Here is a 25,889-nt window from a genome sequence, read left to right as displayed (position 1 = left end):
TTTTCATAGTTTCTGGATATTCTGTTCTGTTATTTCCATCTTTTTCTCTTTGCTTTCAGTTTTAAAAGTTTCTATTGACTATCCTTACTCTCAGATATTTTTTTCCTCAGCCATGTCCAGTCTAGTGAGTCTATCAAAGGCATTCTTCATTTCTTTTGTAGTGTTTTTGATCTCTGGAACGTCTTTCTTACTATTTTTTAGACTTTCCATCTCTTTGCTTATAATATCAGAGAAATATTGTCAATATTTAATGTGAGAACCTGTAAGAGCTCCTGGAACTAAAAGTCACAAAAGTGTGGGAACTCTCTTCCTCCCATGAATGTGTTCCTCTGGAGTTTTTAATTCTCAGAACTGTCCACACTGAGCCTCCTGCAATTTGAGAATTATGGTCAGATTTTCCTATCCCAGTACAGGTTCCCATGGAGGTTTCTGCTCTAGTAAGTTGTGATTCTCTGTCTTTATGTCTTTCCAATTTGGGGAGCAGGGGTTTGACCTGTGACCTCATTTTTCTGATGGATCTCAGAATTATTGATTTCTCAGTTTGTTTAGAGTTTACTTGGTGTTAAGATGGAGTAGTAACTTCTAAGCTCCTTAAATGCTGGACCAGAAACCAGATGTTTTCTTCCGTAAGTTTTACATTTTTCATTTAGGTCTTTAATTTTTTTTTTTTTTTTTAGGTCTTTAATTCTTATGACTTAATTTTTGTATTACAAAATTAGGTATGGATCAAGATTGATTTTTTTTCTTTTTGTATAATTATTTGTGGGATGGAGTATCCTTTCTCTATTAAATTGCTTTTACTTTTATACACTTGACCATATATGTGTGGGACTATTTTTGGGGCTCTATTCTATTCCATTGTTCTATCTGTTTATATTCTTTCTCCATTACCACTCTGGATTGCTCTAGCTTTGTAGTAAATCTGGAAATGGGTCATGTGAGACTTCCTACCTTATTTTTTGGCTGACTCTTCTGTTTTCTTTGCTTCTCCATATAAATTTTACAATCACCTTGTTAATTTCTAGAAAAAGAAAAATCTTGCTAGGATTTTGTTTGCAGTTGTATTGAATCTATCAAGCATTTTGGGGACAGAGAGCACTTTGGGGAAACATCTTAAAATATTGAGATTTTTAATTCATTCAATAAATATGGGATATCTTTATTTGATTAGGTCATCTTTAATTTTCTTTAAAAATGTTTTGTAGTTTTTGCATACAGGTCTTACACATCATTTTAAAGATCTATATCTAGGTATTTCATATTTTTGGATGGTATCATAATCTCTTATTTTTAAATTGTAATTTCTAATTTTTTCTAATATATAGACATATGATTAATTTTTGTATATTGACTTTCAAACAGCAACCTTGCTATACTCATTTATTAGTTCTAGCAGCTTTATTGTAATTTTTGGAATTTTCTACATAATCATATTGTCTGTAAATATATTTTTTAAAATTTAGGTCTTCCTTTTCAAGAAAAAGTGTTGAGAGCAAATCTCCTTGCCTTGTTTTGATCTTGAGGGTAGAAGGGGTATGGGACTCAAAGCATTCAATCTTTTATCATTAAGTGTTAGCTGAAGGATTTTTTAAATACCCTTTATCAAATTGAAGGAGTTTCGTCTAGTCCTAGTTATCTGAGAATTTTTTTTTTTATTATTATGAATGATCATTGAGTTTTGTCAAGTGTTATTTCTGTATCTATTGAGGTGGTCGTTTGCTTTTTCTTCCTCAGTTGATGTGGTGAATTGCATTTATTAATCTTTGAAAATTAGTGTTGCATTCCCAAAATAAACCCAACTTAGTTATGATCTATTATCATTTTATGTATTTTTTAATTTGCTTTTTTTTGAGGATTTTTGAATCTATGTTAATGAGGGATACTGGTCTGTAGTTTTATTTTATTATATCTTTATCTGTTTTGGATATCATGATAATGCCGACGTCATTACCTGAGTTGGGACGTGTTTCTTGTTTTTCTACAGTTCTAAAAATTTTGTATAGAATTCATATTATTTCTTCCGTAAATGTTTGGTAGACTTCATTATGACGTCATCACAACCTGTAGATTTGTGTGTTGCAAGATGTTTAACTACATAGTCAATTTTCAAAGTAGATATAAGATGATGCAAGTTATCTTTTTTTAAGATAAACTTTGACAGTTTATATATTTTGACAATTTCATTTAAGTTATTAAACTTAGGACATAGGTTGTTCATTTTATTTCTGTATTATTAGTTCGATATCTATAGGATCTATAATGGTGTCCCGCCTTTCATTCCTGACATTTGTAGCTTTTGTCTTCTTTTTTTTTTTCTTAATCAGTCTAGCCAGAGGTTTATCAATTTTTTAATCAACAATCCTATACAATAAAGAGGTAGTATGCAAATTAACCCTCACAAGATGGCTGCCTACGACCAGGCCAGCAGGGGGGTTAGTGAGGGACGACCAAACGCCTGAACAAGCAGGCTGCGTGGGGCGATCAGGCAGGCAGGCAGGTGAGCAATTAGGAGCCAGCGGTCCAGGATTGTGAGAGGGATGTCCAACTGCCAGTTTAGGCCCAATCCCCGGGATCGGGCCTAAACCAGCAGTCGGACATCCCCCGAGGGGTCCCAGATTGGAGAGGGTGCAGGCTGGGCTGAGGGGACATACCCCCCCCCCAGCACAAATTTTGTGCACCGAGAGTAGTTATTATAAATACTCATTATTTATCATACAGCTTTTAAAGAACTTTATTTATATTCTTTTTAAATATTCAAGAAAGAATCTATAAAATATTTTCCATTGTTATCCTCTTTTATAGGTGGATAAACTTAGGCCTCGCTATGTTATGAAACTCCCTACTATATGATAGCCAGAATGACAAATCCAGATTCAAATCCAAGTCTAGGTGACTTCAACGGCTTTGTTTTTGACCACTCTGCTTTATTGACTGGTTTAAAGGATGAATTATAATCAGATAAGACCTATGAAGGGAATCCTCTGTAACTGGGAGCAAAGTTTTCATTTTCATCATTGGACTAATATTCACTGTCCTCTGTCTTTGGACCCTTTTCTATAAACAGTACATAGTACAAAACCTCTTGTCATAAGATCTCTGGAGATCTGTTAGCTCCTTCTAAAAGTTTCGACCACTCAGTGAGGGTACCTACCAAGAAGAGACAAAATTTGAAGACTTCTGGTTTCCACAAAATGCTTATTAATGCCTATTAAAATTTCAGAACATAGGATATTCCAAGACCCTCTAGTAACAACCTGAAATAGTTGTTCTGATGCCATCCATTATTGGTGGAGTACAAATAAAAGCCTTGATTCTAAAACCTTTCCTGCCCTTTAAAATGTAGGTATTTATTTCCCTTCATAGGTATAAGATAGGCTTTTGAAAATAAAAGCTGACACAACCTGCTTGTTTCCTTAGGTCTGACGGTAACTGCTGTAAAAGACTCAGGAGAATGGAATTTGGAGGCTGGGGCATTAGTGCTTGCAGATGCAGGCCTTTGCTGTATCGATGAGTTTAATAGCCTCAAAGAGCATGATAGAACCAGTATCCACGAAGCAATGGAGCAACAAACCATAAGTGTTGCTAAGGCTGGGTAAGTGTTAAATCTATTTGAATCATTGAGATTAGTTAATATCTGATTATGGAAAATGTGAACCTTATTGAACTTTAAGGTATATTTGGTCCTCTCGGAGACACAGTTATCACCCTTCAAAACACATATTAATTTTCCCATGAAGGTGAATGAGGGAAGTAAAAATTAGTTGTTGGAACAAAGAAAGAAAAACTAAAGTGTAAAATAAAGGTAAGTTGATTTAATTCATGAAGGGGGCTTATGAAGAGCTTTCAATTCAGGCTCCAACCTATTATCTCATTCAATAATTGTGTGTCTACTCTGGGTTTATTATTATGTTAGGAATTTTGAAAGATTCAAAAAGACAAAACATAATGTCTGCTTTCAATGGTATTCTTGTGAGAATATCATTAATATGTTTTCATTTTATATAGTTGTGTGGGATTTTTACCCCATTTTTGGCATACTCCTCTTTAGGGGTGCAAAGATTGTTTTTGTTTGTTTTTTACAAACATACCATTTATTTTGATTCTTTCCTCTGACCTTTTCTCATCACAGCTTTGAGACATAATTCACATACCAGATAAAATCCACTCTTTTAAAGCATACAATTTCTTGGATTATAGTATATTCATAGAGTGTGCAACTACCACCACTGTCTAATTCCTGAATGTTTTCATCACCCCAAAGAGAAACCTCGTACCCTTTAGCTGTCAGTCCTCATCCCCTCCATTCCATATGTCCTGTCTCCCCTAATCCACTTTCTGTCACTATGGATTTGCCTGTTCTGGACATTCCATGTAAACAGAATCATACAAGATGTAACTTTTTGCATCTGACAACTTTCACTTGGCATAATGTAATGTTTTTAAGGTTCATCCAGGTTGTCATGTCAGTAGTTTGGTTCTTTTTTATGGCCACTACCCTCCCACCATGTGCTCACTTGGCCTTTCCGCAGTGCATGAGTGTGGAGAGAGTGAGCTGTGTCTCCCTGCTTCTTTTTATGAGGACATAAATCCCATTATGGGGCTCCACCCTCAACACCTCATCCAAACCTAATACCTGTCTAAGGTCCCAACTCATATCATCATCCTGGTAGTTAGGGCTTCCGCATAATGAATTTTGGTGGGACACAAATATTCAGTCCATAACAGCCTCCATTACTTTCTTTTTTAATTGTGATTAAAAACACGTAACATAAAATTTACCATCCCAATTATTTTTAAGCATGTAGTTCAGTAGTGTTAAGGGTAGTCACAGTGTTGGGCAACCGATCTTCAGACCTTTTCCATCTTGCAAAACTGAAACTCTATACCCATTAAGCAACAACTTGCCATTTGCACCTTTCCCGGTGCCTGGCGACCACCGTGTTATTTTCTGTTTCTGTGAATTTGATGATTGCCTGACCTGACAGTAGCATAGGTTCTTTTCCCTTCACTCCATTGGCTGCACTTAGTATTACAGCCCTACTTAACTGTACAGGGGGATGGGAAATACATCTTGCTCTGTTCCCAGGGGAAAGGGAATAAGACTTGGTGAACATAGAGCATCTACCACCACAGCCCAGAGTTAAGTTTGGAAGTGACAGAATGTAGGCGAATAAAGCCATGAGTGAAGACGGGGATCCCTGTAAAGGCTGTAATGAGAGACTCACACAAACAAGGGCACTTTCTGCCGGGCCTGCAGTGCTGAAAATAATGTGTACAGTATTTAGAAACTGTACAATATTTAGAAGAGTCACTACTATGTAGGAAAGTTAACCTATGTAGATAAAAAAAATGGGACAATAGTTTTTTTGAGAAACTGGAATGTTTCCACTGCAAATTAACCATAAAAAATATTAGCATGATTAGTTTATAACTGTTGAAGCCTGTGAATATAAGATGACCCTGAATTTTAGAAATACTGAACTAAGTAAAGGTTTATTTCTTGTCACTTATCTAGTGCATGTTTATTGAGCATTTAATATGTGATAGACAATATGAGGATTATAACAATAAGTGACAGTCCATCAAGGAAGATCAAATTTAATAGGAAAAAAAGTAAGGTAAGTAAATAAATGCCTAAAACATCAGGAAGTACTTACTATGCAGGAAGTACTTAGGATTAGACTGTATCTTTGTATCTGTGTTTTCAAAAGCCTCATTCAGTTTTGAATGCAGTAATGTTTGTATCACAGGTCTGCAAGCGCCAGGCTTATACAGTATCTGTCTTCCCTTCTTTCAAATGAGCAGAGACCACTCTGTCCCTCTTGGCACCGTCCCCAAGCCCTTTCTGTGCTACAGGCAGCTGCCTGACTTATTACCCCACACGGTTTCCGCTTCCCCTGCCCACCCTCTACTTCCATCGCTGGCACTTCTGCTGACTGCTCCTAGGGCAGCCATTTTGCTTCACATAATCCTTCCTTAGCCCCCTTCCTTACGCTTACTCTTGTCTTTTTTTTATTTTATTTTTTTCCGTTACCTCAGAAATAATTCACCACTTTCTTTCTCTCTTTGCTAGTTCATTTCCTTCTAACACCATGCACTGCTTTAAGATCAGATACCCAGGCGTCTCCACAGAAGTGTCTCTTTGCTGATGCTAATGCTGATAACCCCCATCCGTTGCACATGTACTGTGTCTGCTGGGTGCTGTGTTGCGCTTCCTCATCTGCCAGCATTTCTACTGTAAACTAGTGGAGGCAGAGGCCAGCTTTTTGAATTCTCAGTATCGCTCTTTGCACACAGGAAATGGCTTATAAATATTTGTTGACCAGAGAGGAAGAACAATCAATTACTTTCACCTACATTGAAAATAATTTTAAGAAATTATTTCACATGCAATTGAATTTTATCTCATTGCCAGTATTGCAGCAGTATCCTTTTTTATGATAAATGCCAACGGCCTCACTTCAACATGGATTAAATGTGCTTTGGTGGGATTCATTAGGAACCACTTATTACATTGTTTTTAGGGCATACTGGATTTTACCTTTACAAAACCATTTGGGCACATAATTTATAAGATGTGGACTGTCTGTTCAGAATATTTCCTTTTCAGTAATTTTTCGTAAAAGGGGACTTAGTTTTCAATGAAAGTACCTTGTTTGTTTTTCTCTCCTTTAATGGGTGTCTTCTTATGCCATTTACCACACACTAGGATTCTCAAACTTTTCTAGTCTTAGGGCACGACGTGATTGCTAGAGCCAACTGGAAATAGATCAGGGATTAACAGGCGCAGCACATGTCACTGATGCCATGTGCCGTGACTGCTGAGAGGCAGGCATGCCACTATAATTAAAAGCAGTCAGCAGCAGAGAAATGTATAGGGGAAAACGTTACATTTGTGATTGTCAACGAATATGCTGTATTACCTTGAGGACTTGCCCATCATCAGTAAGTTTAAAAACAATATCTAAGTCAGGCATACCCATACCTATCTTGCCACTGCTCCATTTAGGACAAGCAATTCAAACTCAAAGGCTAACATGGGCCAAATAAATAGGGTTTAAGTTTATGTGAGCTGCAAAAAACAAAAGCTTCAATTTTCATAGAAACATAGATTTATTTTGATAGACATGCTGAATACAAAGGGCTGACATAAATGAGTAATCATTAACATAAAATAATATAACATTTTAATAAAAATTAATATTTTTTCTTGAACATTAACTTACCAGACACTGAATAACTGCACAAATTAATAAGTGTAATGCAAATAAACCGATTTTTCTTGTTCTTTGAAAGCAAAATATTTCCTGTTGCGCACACCAAACAAGTCAGTCCAGGGCTGATGATGTGGCCATCAGCTGCTAAAATATTCCCTGCTGGTATTAGAGAAATGGTGCACCTGCACAAAAGACGCGTAAAGAAAATGAATGCAACACGATTATAGTAATCAGTCATTAACGAACGTTGTAGCTCCTTATTAATAATTATGTATAAAGGATATTGTAAAAATTAAGTTACAAAATTTTTATTAAAGTGTTTCTTACATACCATTATATTGGCTGGGCTGCAAAAATATTTGTTGTGGGCCGCATGTGGCCCGCGGGCTGCGAGTTTGACATGCTTGATTTAGGACTTCATGCCTCTTCCTGGACCATTGTCCTCGTCTCCTCGCTGTGTCCATCCATGGTCCTCCCCATCTAACCCACCCACCACTCCCAGGCCCCTTCAAGCTTCCCTTCGCTGTTACTCCTCAAAAACTCGATGCTAAACAGCGTTTATTTTTCCTCATTTCCCCTGCTTCTTTCCTCCCTCTCTTCACCCCTCCCTCCATCTCTCTATTTTTATTTTTTTGTTTCTTTCACTTTTAGAAAAATCAAAACAAAGTGACACACAAAGTTTTTGCTTCAACCAACTCACAATTCTACAAAATCACTCTCACCCTCCACCTTCACCCTCTCCATGAATATATATATTCTCCACTTAAAAAGTCCACATCATGAAGGGCCCGGTTCAAAAGCTACTTTGTAATGTTCTCCTGATCATCACTTCCGTCCACATAGATGAATGGATATCAACTTTATTTCTCCTGGGACCTTTATACTTCTAGAACTTACTGTATTCTTCTTTGTCTTACCATTATAGCTAGTAGATTGCAAGCTCCTTAAGACAGTATCCATGTTTGGTTTACTCTGTATGACTCTTAGCATCCAGCAGAAGGTGTGCTCATAGTAGTGTTATGAAAAATGTTTATGAGCATTTATTTCTCTACAAGATAGGCTGGTGTAAATGTACTGGGTTGAACTTGGTGTTTGTGATACATCCTTATATCATTCCACATTCTCTTTTACATGAGTTTCTCTAGATTTTCAAGATGCAAGAGCAGCCCTTTTCATTAACAAGTTTAATCTTGCTTTTTATTTGAATCTCAACAGTCAGTGAATTGTACCTCTCTTTTGGTAGCCTCGTGTGCAAGCTGAACACAAGGACCACCATCCTGGCAGCAACTAACCCGAAAGGCCAGTATGACCCGCATGAGTCTGTGTCTGTGAACATTGCCCTTGGCAGCCCACTCTTAAGTCGATTTGACTTGATCCTGGTTTTGCTTGATACCAAGAATGAAGACTGGGATCGTATAATTTCCTCTTTTATCTTAGAAAACAAAGGTATGTGGAGACAAGCAAATTATTGACAAAGAAAAAGTGTAGACACAGCCAAATGAAATTCTCTTTGAAGAAAATTAAATAAATACCCAAGGTACCCTACTAATGGGCAACAGAGAGTTGCTTAGACTGAAAGCAGTGAGAGGACCAGTTAGTGAGCCAGAATAATGGGTAGGAGGTAAAGGGCCCTTCTCTGTCTGCCATTGATGAGATTATGGTTGTGAATATGTTTTTGTGATGAAAGGAGGGAAATCTTATGATATATAATTATTACTTCTTGCATGCAAAGAAAACTGGGTTGAATTATGAAACAGAAATCTAAATATAGGCTTCTCTTTCAATTAAATTTGATTTACTCAAGTATTACTTAACTAGAGGCCCGGTGCACGAATTAGTGCACTGGTGGAGTCCCTTGGGGTGGCCTGCAGAGATCAGGCCCCAGCTCAGGGCCCCAGCCTCACAGCCCCAGCTCGCACCCCCAGCCCCGCAGCCCCAAGCCCTGCCTGACATCCCGCCTTGGCCTGGTGCCACCCCCTCAACTGCTCCACCATCCTGCCTGCAAGGCGATCAGTTGGGGCCGGGCCCCCTGCCCGGCTTCCTCAGCACCTGGGAGCCAGACGGCAGCCCTGACCCCCACTGCCACTGCTGGTTGCTGTCTGTGGGGCAATTGGCAGGGCCATCAGGCCCTCACTCCCATCCACCTTGACCTGGCGCCGCCCGCTCATCTTCTCCACCATCCTGCTGCGGTCCTACTCTCATCCGGGGCCCATCAAGGCTGGCAGCGCCTCCACTGCCGCCTGCTGCCAGTGCCGAGTTGCCAATGCCTACCATGTTCTGCACCGCCCCCTGGTGGTCAGCGCACATTATAGCAAGCAGTTGAACTCCCCGTCAAACAACCGCCTGAGGGGACAATTTGCATATTGGGCTTTTATTATATAGGATACTATAGGGTAGACCAGAATTATTCAGAATTAACCCCTGTAGGAAGCTTACCTTTATTAATCTTAGATCCTAAGACTGTTTATTCTAGAACTACTAGTATATGCTGTGCAGAAACAGGTCTAGATTTCAGTGGCCACCAACCTAAAGCTGATCCTTTTTAAAAACATATAAGACCTTGGCCGGTGTGGCTCAGTTGCTTGGAGCATTATCCCATACACCAAAAGGTGGTGGGTTCGATTTCTGTTCAGGGCACATACCCAGGTTGCAGATTCAATCCCTGATCGGGGTGTGTGCAGGAGGCAACCAATGTTTCTCATATTGATGTTCCTCTCTCTCTCTCTCTCTTTCTCTCTCTCTCTCCCCCCCGCCCCCCTTCCAATCTCTAAAATTAAAAAAAAGAAAATCTTGTCATATTTGAGGGGATGATTGGGAAGGCCAGCATGCCTTAAGCTAGAACTTTATTTAAGAAAATAAAGAGTATAAAAACTTTATCAAAGCCTTTAAAATGAGATGTTTGCCTGTTCTTAGAAATTACTGACCCACACCTAATATGTACAGGTTACCCAAGCAAATCAGAGAAGCTGTGGAGCATGGAAAAGATGAAAACCTACTTCAGCCTCATTAGGAACCTTCAGCCCACGCTGTCTGACGTGGGCAATCAGGTTCTCCTCCGGTACTACCAGATGCAGCGCCAGAGTGACTCCCGGAACGCTGCCCGGACAACCATCCGCCTTTTGGAGAGCTTGATACGATTAGCAGAAGGTTTATTTCATTCAGCAATGAATTTTTTATTGGGTTCCCATTATGTACAAGGAATGGGGGGTGACACCATGAGCTCAAAGATGAATAATCCCTACTCTAAGGTGCTCACAGGTGCTTATTAAAGAAAAGGCTCTGAGCTATGAAGCCTCCACTCTTCTGGGACATTTATGGGTGTTGAGTGAAATGTAGTGTCATTAAGAAAGAGGAATCTTTGTGATAGCTCAGGCTTTGCGATAGCTCCTATAACTTAAGATGTCATTCAGTTAGGTCTTATTTACTAAGGTTTCATTTCTCAGTAGCAGTCTGTTAGCATTTTGGGTGAGATACTGCCTTGTTTGGAATTGTTTCCTATGTAGCAACCCACCACTAACATAATGACACCAAATTAATAATGCCAGGCCCTAGCCCAGTGATGGCGAACCTATGACACGCGTGTCAGAGGTGACACGTGAACTCATTTTTTTGGTTGATTTTTCTTAGTTAAATGGCATTTAAATATATAAAATAAATATCAAAAATATAAATCTTTGTTTTACTATGGTTGCAAATATCAAAAAATTTCTATATGTGACACAGCACCAGAGTTAAGTTAGGGTTTTTCAAAATGCTGACAGGCCGAGCTCAAAAGGTTCGCCATCACTGCCCTAGCCCATCCCTAAGGCATGAGAGACATGCAGACTTGCAGCTAACATGCATCTCAAGATGTTTTCTTTAACATTAGCTTTTACATTTAACCTTGTTTTAATAAAAAAATTTAACATGAACTGTACCATGTGATAACATTATGTATGCTTAATAAAAAGTTCTATAAAACGGATGCACTTAACTTCTTTAAAGATTTGTAGCTAATATTAGAACAAGAAATACATAAATTTTATGCTCATGAGTTTGGTAGTTTTGAAAAGCTCACAGATAAAGAAAATTGCCAGAGATGAGAAATGAGTTTAATTTTGTGTGTTTCTATAATAGACTAGAAAGTGAGGATTAAAAGCTGTTGAATATTAAACAGATGCTTAGGTAGCCCCTTTCTTTGCTGGAGCCCAGAGTGCTTTTCATGGAAATACACAGAGTTACCATGGGCTGTGCAGAAGGATGTGGCCCTTTATTACAGGAACAGCCTTAAAGCGAGTTGAACTTAGACTTTTGTGCTTGTTCTGGGAAAAATTAATTTGTTATTAGTAGCTCATTCATAACATACAAGTTTTTGAGGGGGATCAGGTAGAGTACTGCATTTATCACCTCCAATATTTATTTTAAGCATTTCTGTCTTCATGATTGAAAATGCCCCTTGTTTTCTCAGCTCATGCTCGCCTGATGTTTCGTGACACTGTGACTCTGGAAGACGCTATTACAGTGGTGTCAGTCATGGAGTCCTCCATGCAGGTGAGGGCACTGGGTGCTAATATCTGAACTGTAGTCACAGGCATCAAATAAAAGACAGTTTGTAGCATATCAGGAGCTATTATTTAAATTATTATATTCCAGACCTAATAATTTCTGGAAATATATCGAAAGGAAACCATTTAAAAGAAGGAAAAATACTGTCATGAAAACATTCTCTGCCTCAGTGTAATGGCTTTTCCCATCGGTATAAAGTGGTGGGTCTCAGTCCATCTTCTCCTTAACATACCTGAGGGATGGTCATGGTCTTACTAGTGAGAGCGTGGCTTCGCAGAGCAATGCTTGCCAGCAAGAACTGGGGGAGAAGATTATTGAAATTTGAAAAATGCCCAGGTGATTCTAATTCAAGGTGGGAGCGTGGAGGGCTAGGCTCAGCCATCTGGGACCAGTGGTGCCTAGTGTGGACTTCTCTGCAGGCTGGCCTGGTGACTCCCTGGTGTTCTCCACTCCTCACCCTCAGGGAGGCGCACTGCTGGGAGGCGTGAATGCACTCCACACTTCCTTTCCTGAAAACCCTTTGGAGCAGTACCAGAGGCAGTGTGAACTTATTCTGGAAAAGCTGGAGCTGCACAACCTCCTTAGTGAAGAGCTAAGAAGACTTGAAAGGTGAGAAAAGAAAGCCAAGATAGGCATGTAATGGGAAATCTTTATTTGGCATTTACTGAAACAAAGGAAGTATACATTAAGTGGAAAATCTGTCTGTGCTATCTGTAGGGGATTGTTTCAGTTATCTATTGCTTATAATCAGCTACCCCAAAACTCAGTGGCTTAAAAAAAGACATCACCCCATTATAGTGCTCATTTTCCTAGGACAGTGGTTGGCAAACTCATTTGTCAACAGAGCTAAATATCAACAGTACTTCTTCAAAATAGACTCGCCCAGGCCAAAACCCGACTTCTGTGCATGGGCCACGAAGTTTCAATCACACTGTACGTGCGCGCCCGCACGTGGTATTTTGTGTAAGAGCCACACTCAAGGGGCCAACGAGCCGCATGTGGCTTGCGAGCCGCAGTTTGCCGACCAGGATCCTAGGAGACAGAAATTCAGGAGTCTCACAGGGATGGCTCATCTCTAATCAACGTAGTAGCAGCTGGAATTACACACCTGCGTTTAACTGGCAGCTCAGCCAGTTTTGGATCATCCAGGATACTTCCATCACATGTGTGATGTCTTCACTGGGTGGCATAAATGTCTGGGAGCTGGCTGGGCTCTCTCTGCTGTAGGGTAGTCAGAATTCTGCCATGGTAGCTTAGGACTCCAGTATAGCAAGAGCCTGAGCTGCCAGGCCTCTTACGGGCTAGGCCAGGACTAGAGCAGAATCATTTCTGCCACGTGCTATAGGTTAGAGCAAGTCACAAGGTCACCCCACAAGCAAAGTGAAAGGAAATAGACACCACTGGGTGATGGGAGGTGTGGCACAGACATATGGGAACGGAGGAATTGATGGCTGCCATCTTTAGAGACCACCTTCCAAAACTACATCTTCTTGACTTGCTGCTTTGGTGAGCCTCATGGAGAACACTGACTGGTTGTTTGCTATATCGATGTTGTAAACTATATATAAATTTACTCTGTATAGTAAAATGTATAGCACTGGGTCTCAATTACGTGAGAAGCACTAAGGTAAGCTACCTACAGTTCACACCCAGTATGCACAGTTGCTGCGGAACCAAGACACCTTGGTGAGTGGCCTCTATCATGTTTGCTTTCACCACTTCTTCCTCTTCTCTTTCGTTGGCTCCGTGTACAAACTAGAGCAACAAGGCGCTGGGACTGCTATTAAGAAAGAGGAAGTTAGATTCCAGGAGCCATCTATCCCAGCCCAGATCCTAACACAAAATATCTACTTGGCCTTACCATCTTTCCTCACCAGGAGAGGACATGTGCAAGGGAGCTTACATAAAGAATCTTAGTGTTTATTAATATTTTAATTTTATTCTTATTGTTTCTAAAGCTCTCTTCCAAACATAATAAATATTTGATATTAGTCCTTAGGTAACCCTGGTGAAAGAAATTGACAGGTAGAAGACTGAGGCGCAGAATGGTTTTAGGCCAGCCTAAGCTAGTGTGCTGGGAAAGTTAGAAATAGAGATAATTATACTGACCTCCACCTGTTCCTCAGCGGCAGTTTTCCTTTGCTGCATGCCTAAATCCATGACCTTTAAAAATTTACATATCTAATAGACTTAAAAAATCCTCAGAGAGAATGATGTATTTTATTTTAAAGAGGGAGATCATCCTACTGGTTTGGAACATCCAAACAACTCGGGAATGACAACAGCAATGTTTCAAAACTCACCTTTTTAAGGACTTGTTACAGTGCGGATGTATGGGAAGGAAAGCGCATCACCTGAAGAACTGTTGCCTGGAACTGAATGTTGCATGTCCCCATATAGATGAGCTTCTAAAAAGCTAGACTGTGAGTCTGTGCCTGTGAAGCAGGAGTGAGGAATGGCGAGTGTATCATTTGAGTATCTGCATGATCAGTTGAGTGGCTGGATAATTGACCTGAATCTGGTTATTGGTGTTGCTCTCAAAGCTGGGCTCTGGGAATGGGGCGCTTGAGGAAGTGGAACAGCTGCAGAAGAAGAATGTGGGGCCCTGGTGGGATTGCTGACTGTATTAAGTAAAACACTGAGAATTCTTTTCCTGGCTTTCTCTCCTATTTGTTTCTTCCCTTCATCCAACAGAATTCTCTTTCTAATTTATAAAGCTCAGCACAGCCTTCCTGGGACGTGTGGGGCTGGCTTTGTCCTACTAATGCACCAGGTGCCAGCCTGCGGTAAACTTGCACTTTGTATAAAATCAATCCCCTGTCTTTGGTCTCCTGGTTTTTTAATGGCCCAGAGCATAGTGTTAAGATCAAAGCGATTCCTTTGGTTCTTTTATGGTTTGATGTCGCAGATCCTTTTCAGGCCTGCCCTGGGCTTGCCTTGGCTTTTGGAGACACGGCTTGTTTAGACTGACCATAAATGATTATTTTGACTACCAAAACATGTTGGATTCGGGAAGGGAAGGAACGCGAGGCTCAGAATCAGTTATGTGATAGAAAAATAGCAACTGGACTATCCAAGTTCAGAACAATTCTCCTGCAAGGAAAAAAGGAGGAAGAAGAAAAAAAGAGTAGGTGATGATCTGAAAGATAGGATTTGGCCTTAAAATGTTCTTTTCTTCTGGTATCTCTTTGTAATGTAGAGGCCTGTTGGGTATTGATCCTCAAAGCAACAAAACCAGGTGCCCCACAGATGAAAGTGCATTACCTCTAGAACACAATCTAAAGCTAATCTTAACAGTGGGAAAGCCCCAAGTAGCATATGGTATATCCCCTTAGGTAAGGGTTCTCTATTCCTTAAGGAGATCACATATCAATCATAAAACTATTTGTATTTTTATCACACTTTTCTTCTGGAAAATGCTTTTAGTGACATCCTGCCTCAAATGGTGGCCATTCTACCCACCTCTAATCAGAGTGCAAAGATGCCATCTTTCTAGGAAGTTATAGTAAAACTGTACTTTTTATGTAGGGGAGAATTTAATTCCCAAAGTCAGAATTGGACTAAAATAGTGGGCTAAATTGTTATTCTACCCCTGAAAACTTCCTGTCTTTTAGGACATTGTTATGGAGCTTTAGTAATTACTAGTATCCCTGACCTCAACTTGCTGCTGAAAGTATACTAGATAGTAGTAACTTTGAAAGCTACTTGGTTTTTTTGTGGGATTTTTTCCCCCCAAAAATATTTTTATTGATTTAATAGAGGAAGGAAGAAGGGGAGAGAAATAGAAACATTAATGACTAGAGAGAGAGAGAATCATTGATCAGCTGCCTCCTTGACCCCCTAGTAAGCCTCAAGCCTGCACCCTGGCATGTGCCCTGACTGGGAATCAAACCATGACCTCCTAGTTCATAGGTCAACACTCAACCACTGAGCCACACCAACCGGATAGAGCTACTTTCTTAATCAGCAATAAGCTACTGTGCAAATAGCTAGCAGTCTGTATTGTAGTTACACATATAACGAGAGATAAGACTGAGCATTTTTACATTAACCTTCAAACTATCTTAAATGAATTAAGTGGACTTTCAGAGAGAAGGAAAATGTAGGCAAACTCAACACTTCATTTTTTAAATTTTACTTCAATTTAAGGCTAAATTAGAATGATTATCAAGTCACTTAATCTCTATTCTAATGAAAACAGATAATTCCCTCTTGCTGTTTTTAGAGACTGTATTTGGCATTAACCTGGAATTATGTTGGACTTATCCCTTTCGATGGCATCTCAGACACTAAAGAAATGAAAAGGGTAAAGCAACTTTCCTTCCCTTCAATACATGTTTTCCTTATTTCTGCTACAGGTTACAGAATCAGAATGTGTACCAATCCCAGCCAAGGACAGAGGCAGAGACTACTCCAGGGTCCTCGGGACGTGACCCAGGAGGAGAATCCAAATTCAGAACGTCAACACAGCAGGAAGTGAACTGTGGTATCCCTTCCTCTTCTACCGGAGGCAGTCCCAGGGGAAGCCCACCTCTCGACCCTCCACCCCACCTGGGGCCTAATAGGTCAGCATGTAGAAAAGATTCAGCTCAGCACGACAGCAGAGATGCTGGTTTGGATTGGTTTGACTCCCTGACAACTCATCAGATTGAACCGAAAAACACCGTTTCTGTGTCTCCTGGTCCCAAAACAACTGAGCCGAAAATGGTTTTGAAAAAATCCAACAACACATCTCAGGGAAAAGAAGAGAGGGAGTCAGACCAAAGGAGCAAATTGGAAACTGAACTGCTTCCAGCACCAGGAGAGACAGGAGCTCCATTGAGGCTAGAGAGTGTTAAGGGTAAAAAGGGAAAAAAGGCAGCAGCAGTTTCTGAAACAGCAGGAACTGCTGATGAACCAGACTCGGTGCTGACTCATCATGTCCCCAGGAAACTGCACAGGCTGCGCCAGGAGAGGGCCCAGGAATTGTACAGCAATCCTGCCAGGCCGCCTTCACAGCCCATAAGCCCTCCTCATCCTCCATCCATCCCTGTACGTGGCCCAGAAAGAAAGAGGCAGAAGTCCCTCCCTCGGGTGAAAGAGCCTGGAAGTGTTGACAGTTCGGGTGCCCCTGTGGCCAAACTAGCAAAATTTACTTTCAAACAGAAGTCAAAACTGATCCACTCCCCTGAGGACCAAAGCCTTGTGTCCCCTGGCAGAACTGACCTAGCAGTTCGGAGTCCGAAAATTTCCCAGCATGGAACAAGAGGAGAAGCAGCTCTGTTGGTGAAGAATCCAGAAAAGTTGACCTCAGGAAAGGGAAGCTCAGATCTGCTGCAGAGGAAGGCAACGGGGGTGTCACAGCAGTCATCAGGGAAAGACAGGTCAAGAGCGGAGAGGGCATGTGGCCCTGGAAAGAGAGATATTCAGCCTGAATTTGAGCCTGGGAACGAGACTGGGCATTTGCATCTCACTGGTGAAAGAGACAAAAAGGAAGGGCTTTCGTGCAGTAATAAAAGCAGCAAGGTTCATGCTTGCACATTAGCCAAGTTGGCCAACTTCTCCTTTACTTCCTCCCCTGAATCCAAATCAGCATCCCTGCCTCCTTCTGAAAGTAAGAACTCGGGTGAGAGAGGCCCAAGCCCGCCTTCCACGACCACAGCTACAATGCTTGGCAGGAAAAGGAAAACTTTTCAGTTGGAGGGGCCCCCTGAGAAACTCAGTCTTTCCAAAAAGTCTCTCTTTACTTTACCAGAACTAGAAGACGAAGCATTAGATTTTGATTGGGATGAAGAAATGAGAAAAAAGCCATAATCATGGAAAGCTTGCTGGTCAAATTTCATCTTTCCCAACTCGACACAGTACCTTTGGGATACCTACATGGTATTTATATATGTCCAGACTATTGGCCATATTGAGTGCCATTCTAAATGCCAGCTCCCCGATCACATTTTGTAATTTCAGGTTTATCTTCATGATTCATCAAGTTATTTAATCATTATAGATTTATGTGATACCAGCCCTTGGATTGAATTGACGTTGTGCGTAATTTTGCAGAATGGAATACTTGCATTCCCAAAGATGTTTGTTTGTTTTGTTTTTAAGGGGTGGGTCTTCCCAGGATTCCTTCTTTTATTCACTCAGGAACAAATGTCAGGATAGTAGCACTCATAGAGCTAACAAGATAGGTGAACTCTTCTATTTTTTCCTTTTTTTTTGAAACCCCATGATGTGCCAAGTGTGAATATTTATTATGATTTGACAAAATCGTATGATTTTTCTAATATTGTTTTTGTGTTATGTGTAAGAGTAAAGGTGACTAATGCTTTTCTTTCTTTGAGAGGCACCTCACAATTCCATGGTATTCTTAAAGATTTGGCAACTGGTCAAATAGCTTTCTGAAGTAGTGGCCTTTGAGTTTTTCTTTACTTCTTCAGCCAATATTTTGTGCTTCAGATTATTTTTATCTTTTGGGGACTTCCCTTCAACACAACTTCAGTCTTGTCATTGGAAGGAAAGAGAGATGCAGCTGTCCCAATCATATATCATGGCATCTACCCAAATAGTTAATATGGAAATGTGACTCCTACTATTGTGACTTATTTGTCTTTAAATACAAACAAATGACTGTATTTGGTTGTAATAGACAACCCAAGCTGTGTCTTAAGTCCTTGAAAATCACTCTTTCTTTGAATTCTAGCAGAGGCTCTTAGGAATTCACAATTGCAGGATTTATCTTCTGAAGTATGAATTTGTAAAAAAAAAAAAAAAAAAAAGATTCTTTCATTGTCTGAGGGATTTTTAGACATGCAGAATACTCAAAACTGTATGTACTTTGTTTAATGATCATTGCATTAAATTTACACAGAAAAAATTAGGTACCCGAGTTTTTTTCAGCATTAATTCCAAAAGTGACTCATTAAATTTTCTGAAAAATTTTAAGCTATGAGTACAAACTTAGTATGAATGAGTCTTGAAATCTTTAAACACCTCAAACAGCTGATAAAAGACATACATAAGCAGTGATTTATATTGCACATTCTCTTAAACCTATTCTAAAACATCAAGACTATGGTTTTGAACATTTCTTTATTATTTCTGTGTTAATAACCTCATACTTAGTCTGAGTCTTAGTGTAATATATTCCTAACCTTTCAATATTAATACTTTCCTGGGTTTTAGTATTTTTACTAGAACTTAAGGGAAAAGGAAAGAATTTGGGTTATTGACTAGGTGATTCTTGGACTGGACTGGTTCTGATTGTGTAGACTAGGGTAATTCAGTTAAACCTGAACCACAGTGTGGGGCTGACTGTTTTGTTTTGCTTTATTTATGGTAAACTTTTTAAATTCCTTTATTAAAAATTTTTGTCTTTGAAACTTGGTGTCTTCTGCAGTAATGATGTATTAAGCTTTACATAGATGATAACACCTAACCTCTTGGCTTATCATTTAGGGTACTTTGATCTGTTCTTTTTTGTCATTTAAAATGGTTGTATTCCTGCCTGGCCAGTGTTGCTCAGTGATTGAGCATTGACCTATGAACCAGGAGGTCATGGTTCGATTCCCAGTCAGGGCACATGCCTGGGTTAGGGACACAATCCCCAGTGGGGGGTGTACAGGAGACCGCCAATCAGTGTTTCTCTCTCATCAATGATGGTTCTACGTCTCTCCCCCTCTCTCTTATTCTCTGAATCAATAACAATATTTTTTTTAAAAAAAAAAAAGGAAAGAAAGAAAATGTTGTATTCTTTATCAGGAATCTTAATTCTAGAGCTTTTATTTCTTAGCAATAAGGGATTTGGTTTATGCAGTTAACTTGTCTCTTTAGGACATTAAATAATTCATATTTTACAATACAGTGTTAAATTGTCTCTCTTAGTGATTGTATTTGACCACCATGTCACTTTCTACCTGGTTATTACTTGTACTCAGCACATATCCTATTATTTGTGCTAATGAAGCCACCCTATTTTTTATTTTAGTAATTTCTGACAGGATCATTTGGCCAAGTTACAGTTCCATGTATTTATTCTTCAGTGCTTACCCAGATAAAAATAACTACATATGTAAATATTATAAATAGACATAATTATTAGAAGTAATAAAATATTCAGTGTGAACACTCACCTATTTGCTTAAAAATTAAACTTGTATCACAGTCTGCTTTTGTGTTATGACTACCTTGCTGTGTTTGTATTTGATACTCAGTCTCACAACTGGGTCAATAGGAAGTCCTTTATGCTGACACCAGTGTTATTTCATGCCTGACATTGCTAAGAGCATCCATGCTATCTGAAAATAGCAGCATGTTCTAGACCCAGTTTGATATTCTTCCCTGCCTCGAATCATAGCATCAAGGCACTGTATTTCCTTTAAAGTCTAATGGTGTTAGAGGCCAACTGTGTGATTTCACAACTAAGACTTTCTCTTACATGGTATTTAGCAGTGTACCAAGATAGCACATAGGTGTCTCAGGGAAATATGTACAGTCTCAGAAGTCAGATAAAGGAGAGTGTGAAAATAACCTTTGATTCTGAATCAACATATCAGAATATTTTTATTTCAGGCCGGTGGACTCCTTGAAAACATTTGAATAATGTAAAATTATTTAAGCACATTAAAAGCTGTACCTAATTTTGGTTCTCTCAAACCAGATAGTTAATTCTGTTACAACCATGTAAAAGAATTGAGTTTTCCTGAACTGTAAAAGATATACTCTTCAGTGTATATGTGATATTCTATAATTTATAACAGGGATTTCATTGTAATTTTTAGTGTTTCTTTAAAATACAAACAAAACAAGCATATTATTTTGGTATCTTTAATTCTGGCTGAATTCGACCAAACTTTAAACTTTTTCTGAAGGTATACCAAAACTTTAATAATAGAGATCTATTCTTGGTTGACAAATTTTAATTCCAACAAACCTACATATTTTTTATGTGTATATTGGTTGCTATGCTTTTCCCAAGTGCTAAACCTGCTTAGCTGGCGGAATTACTGGAAAACCAATCCTAGGAAAAATCTTCAGAGCTCACTTTTAGCCAATGCACAACATTTGGGAGTTCAGACCAACCTACCCTGAAGTCTGGGTCATGGAGACTACCCGGAAACCAGGTTAATCGTTCAGATGCAGCCTATCAGACAACCTAATTTCAAATTTAGCAAGCTCATTTTGTGGAATGCTAGGCAGTGCATATTCCTCAGTGTTCAAAATAATAACCTTTGTGTCTGCTTTCCATATTTTTAACATTCAACAAAGATTTAAAAAAATAGAGGCTCCTGGCTCATATTAATATTCACTCCAATCAGGGTTTTGCTTTTTGTGTCCCATCTTGCAGGTGGCATAGTACCCAGGTATATGAGGAGCCATTACCCACACTATCTCCTTCACTGCACTCAGAGTTCATGCAGGAAACGCATCCCCTGTCACATAGGAAGCTGCCTCCTATGATGCCCTCTTCTGTTGATCTTATAGCAGTTCCACTGTCTTCTCCTCTTCAAGGCTTAAAAATATGTCTAAAGGTAATATTTGCAGAAGAAAACTTAACAATAATGTTAAATTAGGCTTAAACTGATGGTATATGTATGTGAACACTCCAATGCAAGCCAGGAAGGGAAATGGGATATCCACGCCGGGCCTGACCTCACCAAGAAGTAGGGTATCGATTATGTTTGAGCACAGATGGTTTTTAGGCCACTCTGTATGTTTGGCTGGAAGCATAAACCTTGGCCGAGTTGGACCACCAGAAAAGCATTTGAAGCAGAGCATTTTTTTTGTGGGACAAACTTGGTTTCATTTAGGATTTCCATAACAATCCAAGCCACTGTTCATGTATGTTGCTTAATATTTCCAACCTAACTTTTTCAGTGCTACAAGACCGGGTAGCATAGCACAATTAAGAATTAGGCAAATTGGGTTCTAGAACCGAATGCTCACTGCCTGCAGGGTGACCTTGCTGTCTTCAGTGAGTGACCTCGCCCACAGCAGAGAGGATTAGGCATTTCTCAGTCAGGTATTCTTTTCTTTTTAGACTTCAAGATATTCTTCCTCATTCTTCTCATTAAAGTTGACATCTGAAAAAAACATGCTTATGAATCTGTACTCTGAGTGGTAACTTAAAATGTTAAAATTTTGGTAGGATGTAAAACAAATTGTAAAAAAAAAATATCGTTTAGAGAAAGGAAAAGAACAACCCTACAATACTAGTGTGGTGAAGGCATTTTTAGGTAGCATCAATCAATCAGCAAATGTGTGTGTGTGTGTGTGTGTGTGTGTGTGTGTGTGCGCACATGTGTGCATGGGCCTGAATCAGAAAGGTGTGTGAAGCTTTCTTCAGTAGACCACCGGCCTTGTGATCACAGGTAAGTTGAATATTACTAAACGCAATGCAGCAGAACAGCTGGGCAAACAGCTGGTTCAGGCTCCAGGGTCACATGGTGAGCCCTGCAGGCACTCCTGCCCCCTTTGAGCCAGGGATCCCTGAGTCAGGTATTCTTGAGTTACAAAAAAGGAAACCTCAAGCTAGCTGACAAAAGTGGGTTTCCCCTAAGGATACATCAGGGAGTCTCCGTGAAGGCGGGAAACAAAATCAAACCAGGCTGCGTGGCCCTGGAACTGGGCGTTCTCTCAGCCTCTCCTGGGCCTCAAGGTCCCTCGTCACTGCTCCTCTGGGCGAGTTACTCCCAATTGCTGACCTTCTCCAGGGCCCCTGCTTCATATGCTCCTTAGGTTTCTCCGCTCCAGGTACCATGTGACTTCTGATCTGGTTTGGGGTCTGGCTCCGGCTGTGCCTTTGACCATCCAGATAATGCACCTGTTTTTGTCTTACTGATTCAGGCTCTGTGTTCCTTGGTTCAAGAGGTAGTGGGGAAGGAGCGTCATGGGGCAGGTGGCCACCTGGTACAAAAGTATGGGGTGGGAGGCAGCCGTTGGCCAGTCTATCATACTTCTGTCTTCACGAATTTTTGTTACAGGTTCTAAAAATTCTATAAACTTTATTGTGTTTATCAGTTACTGAGTTGAGCTTGCTTCTAAAGGTACTTGGATCATCTTTCCCAAGGAAGCCATGTAAATTCCTGACCCGACAGCAACCAGCATTGCCAAGCCACTTCGACAGTATTGAAGGGGACATCTGTAACACTAAACAATAAAGATAATTTTTTTTTTAAAAAAAGTGCAACTTATGTTCCAGGCCACATAGGAAGCTGTTTGCTATCTCACCTGGTTTCAGGCTTCTGTTTTCCTAAGCATAAGTTGCTCAACATAACTACATCATGGCATTTAGAAATCCATAGATGGGAGTATGTGAGGATATTACCCTGAAATATACGTTAGGAATAATCTCTCCACTTAAGATACATTTTGACATTTTCCAGATCTTTAGTTTTATACCTTCCAACAAAGCAGGGACTAGATAGATCCATGATGAGGAGAGGGAAATACGTAGGCGTCACAGACCCATTTTAATCCTTTTTAGAATTACAGGGGGCCCAGAATCACTAAATTGACAAGTAATGTAATATTGATCCTTAATGATACTATTTTTTCATTGCTGCGAGATTAAATTGCTTTTTAAAGAGGAGAAGCCTCTTTAAAAGGGGGATTGAGCATATCAAATACCTTCGACCTGCTGCCCAGAGGGGACTCAAGGTGAATAAGGATGACACTGTTACCAGGGGCATATCAATCCCTGGAAAGACTCCCTTTTGTAGACCTTTGTGAAAAACAAAGTATTTTATAAACCATCCTTGAATGGGAAGGTACCTGGCAGGCACTGCCCAGTTGTTTTTCTTGCCAATATCATTATGTGTTGAAGGTTACAACAGCAATAGAATTTTAATTTCATTATAATTAGATATGTAGATATTATAATAATTTTATTTAAAAATACTAAAGTAAACAGGCTCAACGTTTCTTAGAAACGTTTATTGGTACTTAATTTTCAAAACATAATACATGGCAACTTTTGATCAGAAGGGCTAAAAATTTTCAAGGTAACACAGCTAACACATGGATGCTGGTGGAGGAGGAACTGTTTGTGTGCGAAGTCAGTGCCCTGTCAGCTCTATCAGCACAGTTCCCCAAAGAAGTGCGACTGTGTCCCGGCCAGGCCAAAGTCACAGGATCCTGCTCACCTCCAGTGCAGTCATCGTGTGCTTTCAGGGAGAAAAGTGGGGGGCACCCTCCCTGGTGGTCACCAAGCTCGGCAGCAGTGCCAGGTTGAGGGCAGGTCCCTTTGCTCTACAAGCAGCTGCTCCCCTGGACCGTCGATGCCTGGCACCTAAGAAACTGCAGTAACACCACAGGGCGGCTGTGAGGAGCCAGGCCTGGGGGGGGGGGGGGGGGGGGGGGGTCATCCGCCCGGTGCTGGGCTCGGGCACCGTCCACGGAGACCCCTGAGAATGCTGTCTGCAGGGTGACAGGGGGTGGCCCTGCCACAGTTCCCTTTCATTTTTCAAAGAGCACTTTCCCTCATTAAAAAGTGTTCAGTCTCTGGACCCTGGATAACCCTCCCAAAGGGGTTTTTTGTTGGTTCGTTTCCTGCGCTCATTGGCCTTGCACAATGACCGCTCTAACAAGTGAGTAGTCGGCTCTGGAAAGGGAATCTAGGTCAGCCGGTCGTCCTGCTGCTCTCGCCACTAGGGGGCGTGAGGCACCGCGGGTAGAGGACCTGGAAGGCTGGAGTACAAATCCGCACACAAAAGCTGGGGCACGCCTGCCTTCAGCTCTCCTGATGAAGGCTTTTCTTCCAAGGTCAGTCTCACTCGGACGCCTCCGGCAGACACACGGTCCCGCGGAGGAGTGGGCAGGAGGACAGGTGTGGATCACAATGAAAACGGCCCCATGTTCTGAAGGCTTTGGAATGTGAACCTAAAGAGCTGGCTGCAGCAGCGCTTTGAAACCCTCAGAGCCCTGAGATCAGAGACCATTTTACAGAAGCATATGCCGATAATGAGGCGATTTTTGGGGGGGGGGGGACCTGGGGAGCAGGCAGTCCGATTCCAAAGCGGCAAGGCCCTCAGAGATTTTGATTAAAAGCTTCAAAAAATTGCATCTCGCACAATCAATGGCCTGCACTATCTTTTAAAAATATAACCAACATGTAACATTGGGTAAATTTAAGGTGTACAACTTGCTGAGTTGATTACATTTATATGTCGAAATATGACTACCTTTTTTCACACCTATGTTCAGGCCCAACTTTCTGATCTTCCCACTGGTTCAGTGAGCTACTCAATTCCTTTTCACAAAATCCTGATGGACACCGGAGGGAAACCCATGAAGCCTGACCCTTGACCCTCAGGAGCTCGGCACACAAGTGAATTCAGTGCAGTGGGTCCTGGAGGCGAGACAGGACACTTTCGGAGCATCTACTGTGCTGCAGAGAGAGTCAGTAATGAACACACAGGACTCCTGACAACAAGAGACTTACTCTCCTGGGAGAGAGAGAGACACTTGAACAGACAGTGGTATAGCCATGCCATAAAAGCAGTGCTGGAGGTGTGTGCAGGGAGTGGTAGATGCACCAAGGAGGAATCCAGTCCTGACGAGGTGAGGGGGTGCTGATCTAAGAAGGCAGAGTTTGTGCCAAGTGTTAAAAGAAGAATAAAAGAAAGTCAGACAAAGACAGAGGAGCCTGGAGGAGAAGGAGACCTTCCATGTGCAAGAGCAAAGGCCAGAGGAGGGATTCAGCATGGCGCCTGTGAAATTAAGCAGCTTGGTGTTGCTAGGACCACCGTGTTCCTGGGAAAGAAGAGGCAAGTGGTCATGGCCTGAGAAAGAGAGGTGTGCATTGGGTATAGGACTTCTCCTCTGCTCACAGAGTTAAGACCTGGGACTAGCTGCTTAGGAGAATGGGAGGTGGTGTGGACCAAGGATAAGGAGGAAGATTTGGGGGGCAGAGGGCCCAGGAGACCAGGATATTTGAGTGGAACTCACCCATGTAAGGTGACTTTCTCCAGAAATACTTAGGTGCCAATGTACATATGGCAGTAAAGGGAACATTGGTTCAGGATTAGGGTCTCATTGTGAAGACAAAGGCAGGCATCTGAATTTGCGGCCTCTGATCTTGGTCCAGGTTTGCTCAGATGGAACTAGGCACACAATTTAAACCTGCTCTGGGCTCAGATGGGGGAGAACGTA

The 25,889-nt window shown here is 40.8% G+C and overlaps 1 protein-coding gene across 6 annotated transcripts in view; it reads left to right on the top strand.

The window, feature by feature from the left end:
• MCM9 (minichromosome maintenance 9 homologous recombination repair factor) overlaps positions 1-22,855 on the top strand; it is a 62,488-nt gene extending 39,633 nt beyond the window's left edge. For 2 of the 6 annotated variants that reach the window (XM_070417556.1, XM_070417555.1), the window contains 6 exons: positions 3,418-3,592; positions 8,461-8,663; positions 10,161-10,364; positions 11,665-11,747; positions 12,226-12,371; positions 16,121-20,455. In XM_070417556.1, coding sequence (XP_070273657.1) covers positions 3,418-3,592; positions 8,461-8,663; positions 10,161-10,364; positions 11,665-11,747; positions 12,226-12,371; positions 16,121-17,555 — 2,246 coding nt within the window. In that variant the 3' untranslated portion in view covers positions 17,556-20,455. Of the gene's footprint in view, positions 1-3,417; positions 3,593-8,460; positions 8,664-10,160; positions 10,365-11,664; positions 11,748-12,181; positions 12,372-16,120; positions 20,456-22,783 lie in introns of those variants that run through there. The other 4 variants (XM_070417558.1, XM_070417557.1, XM_070417559.1 and 1 more) reach the window with 4 other exon arrangements.
• Positions 22,856-25,889: the final 3,034 nt, after the last annotated feature.

Source organism: Myotis yumanensis, unplaced genomic scaffold (assembly GCF_028538775.1).
Source record: "Myotis yumanensis isolate MYYU_CA2020_CCGP unplaced genomic scaffold, mMyoYum1.0.hap1 SCAF_6, whole genome shotgun sequence".
Lineage (NCBI taxonomy): Eukaryota > Metazoa > Chordata > Mammalia > Chiroptera > Vespertilionidae > Myotis > Myotis yumanensis.
The sequence above is the reverse complement of the archived record's forward strand: the minus strand, read 5'-3'. Positions and strand labels throughout refer to the sequence as shown.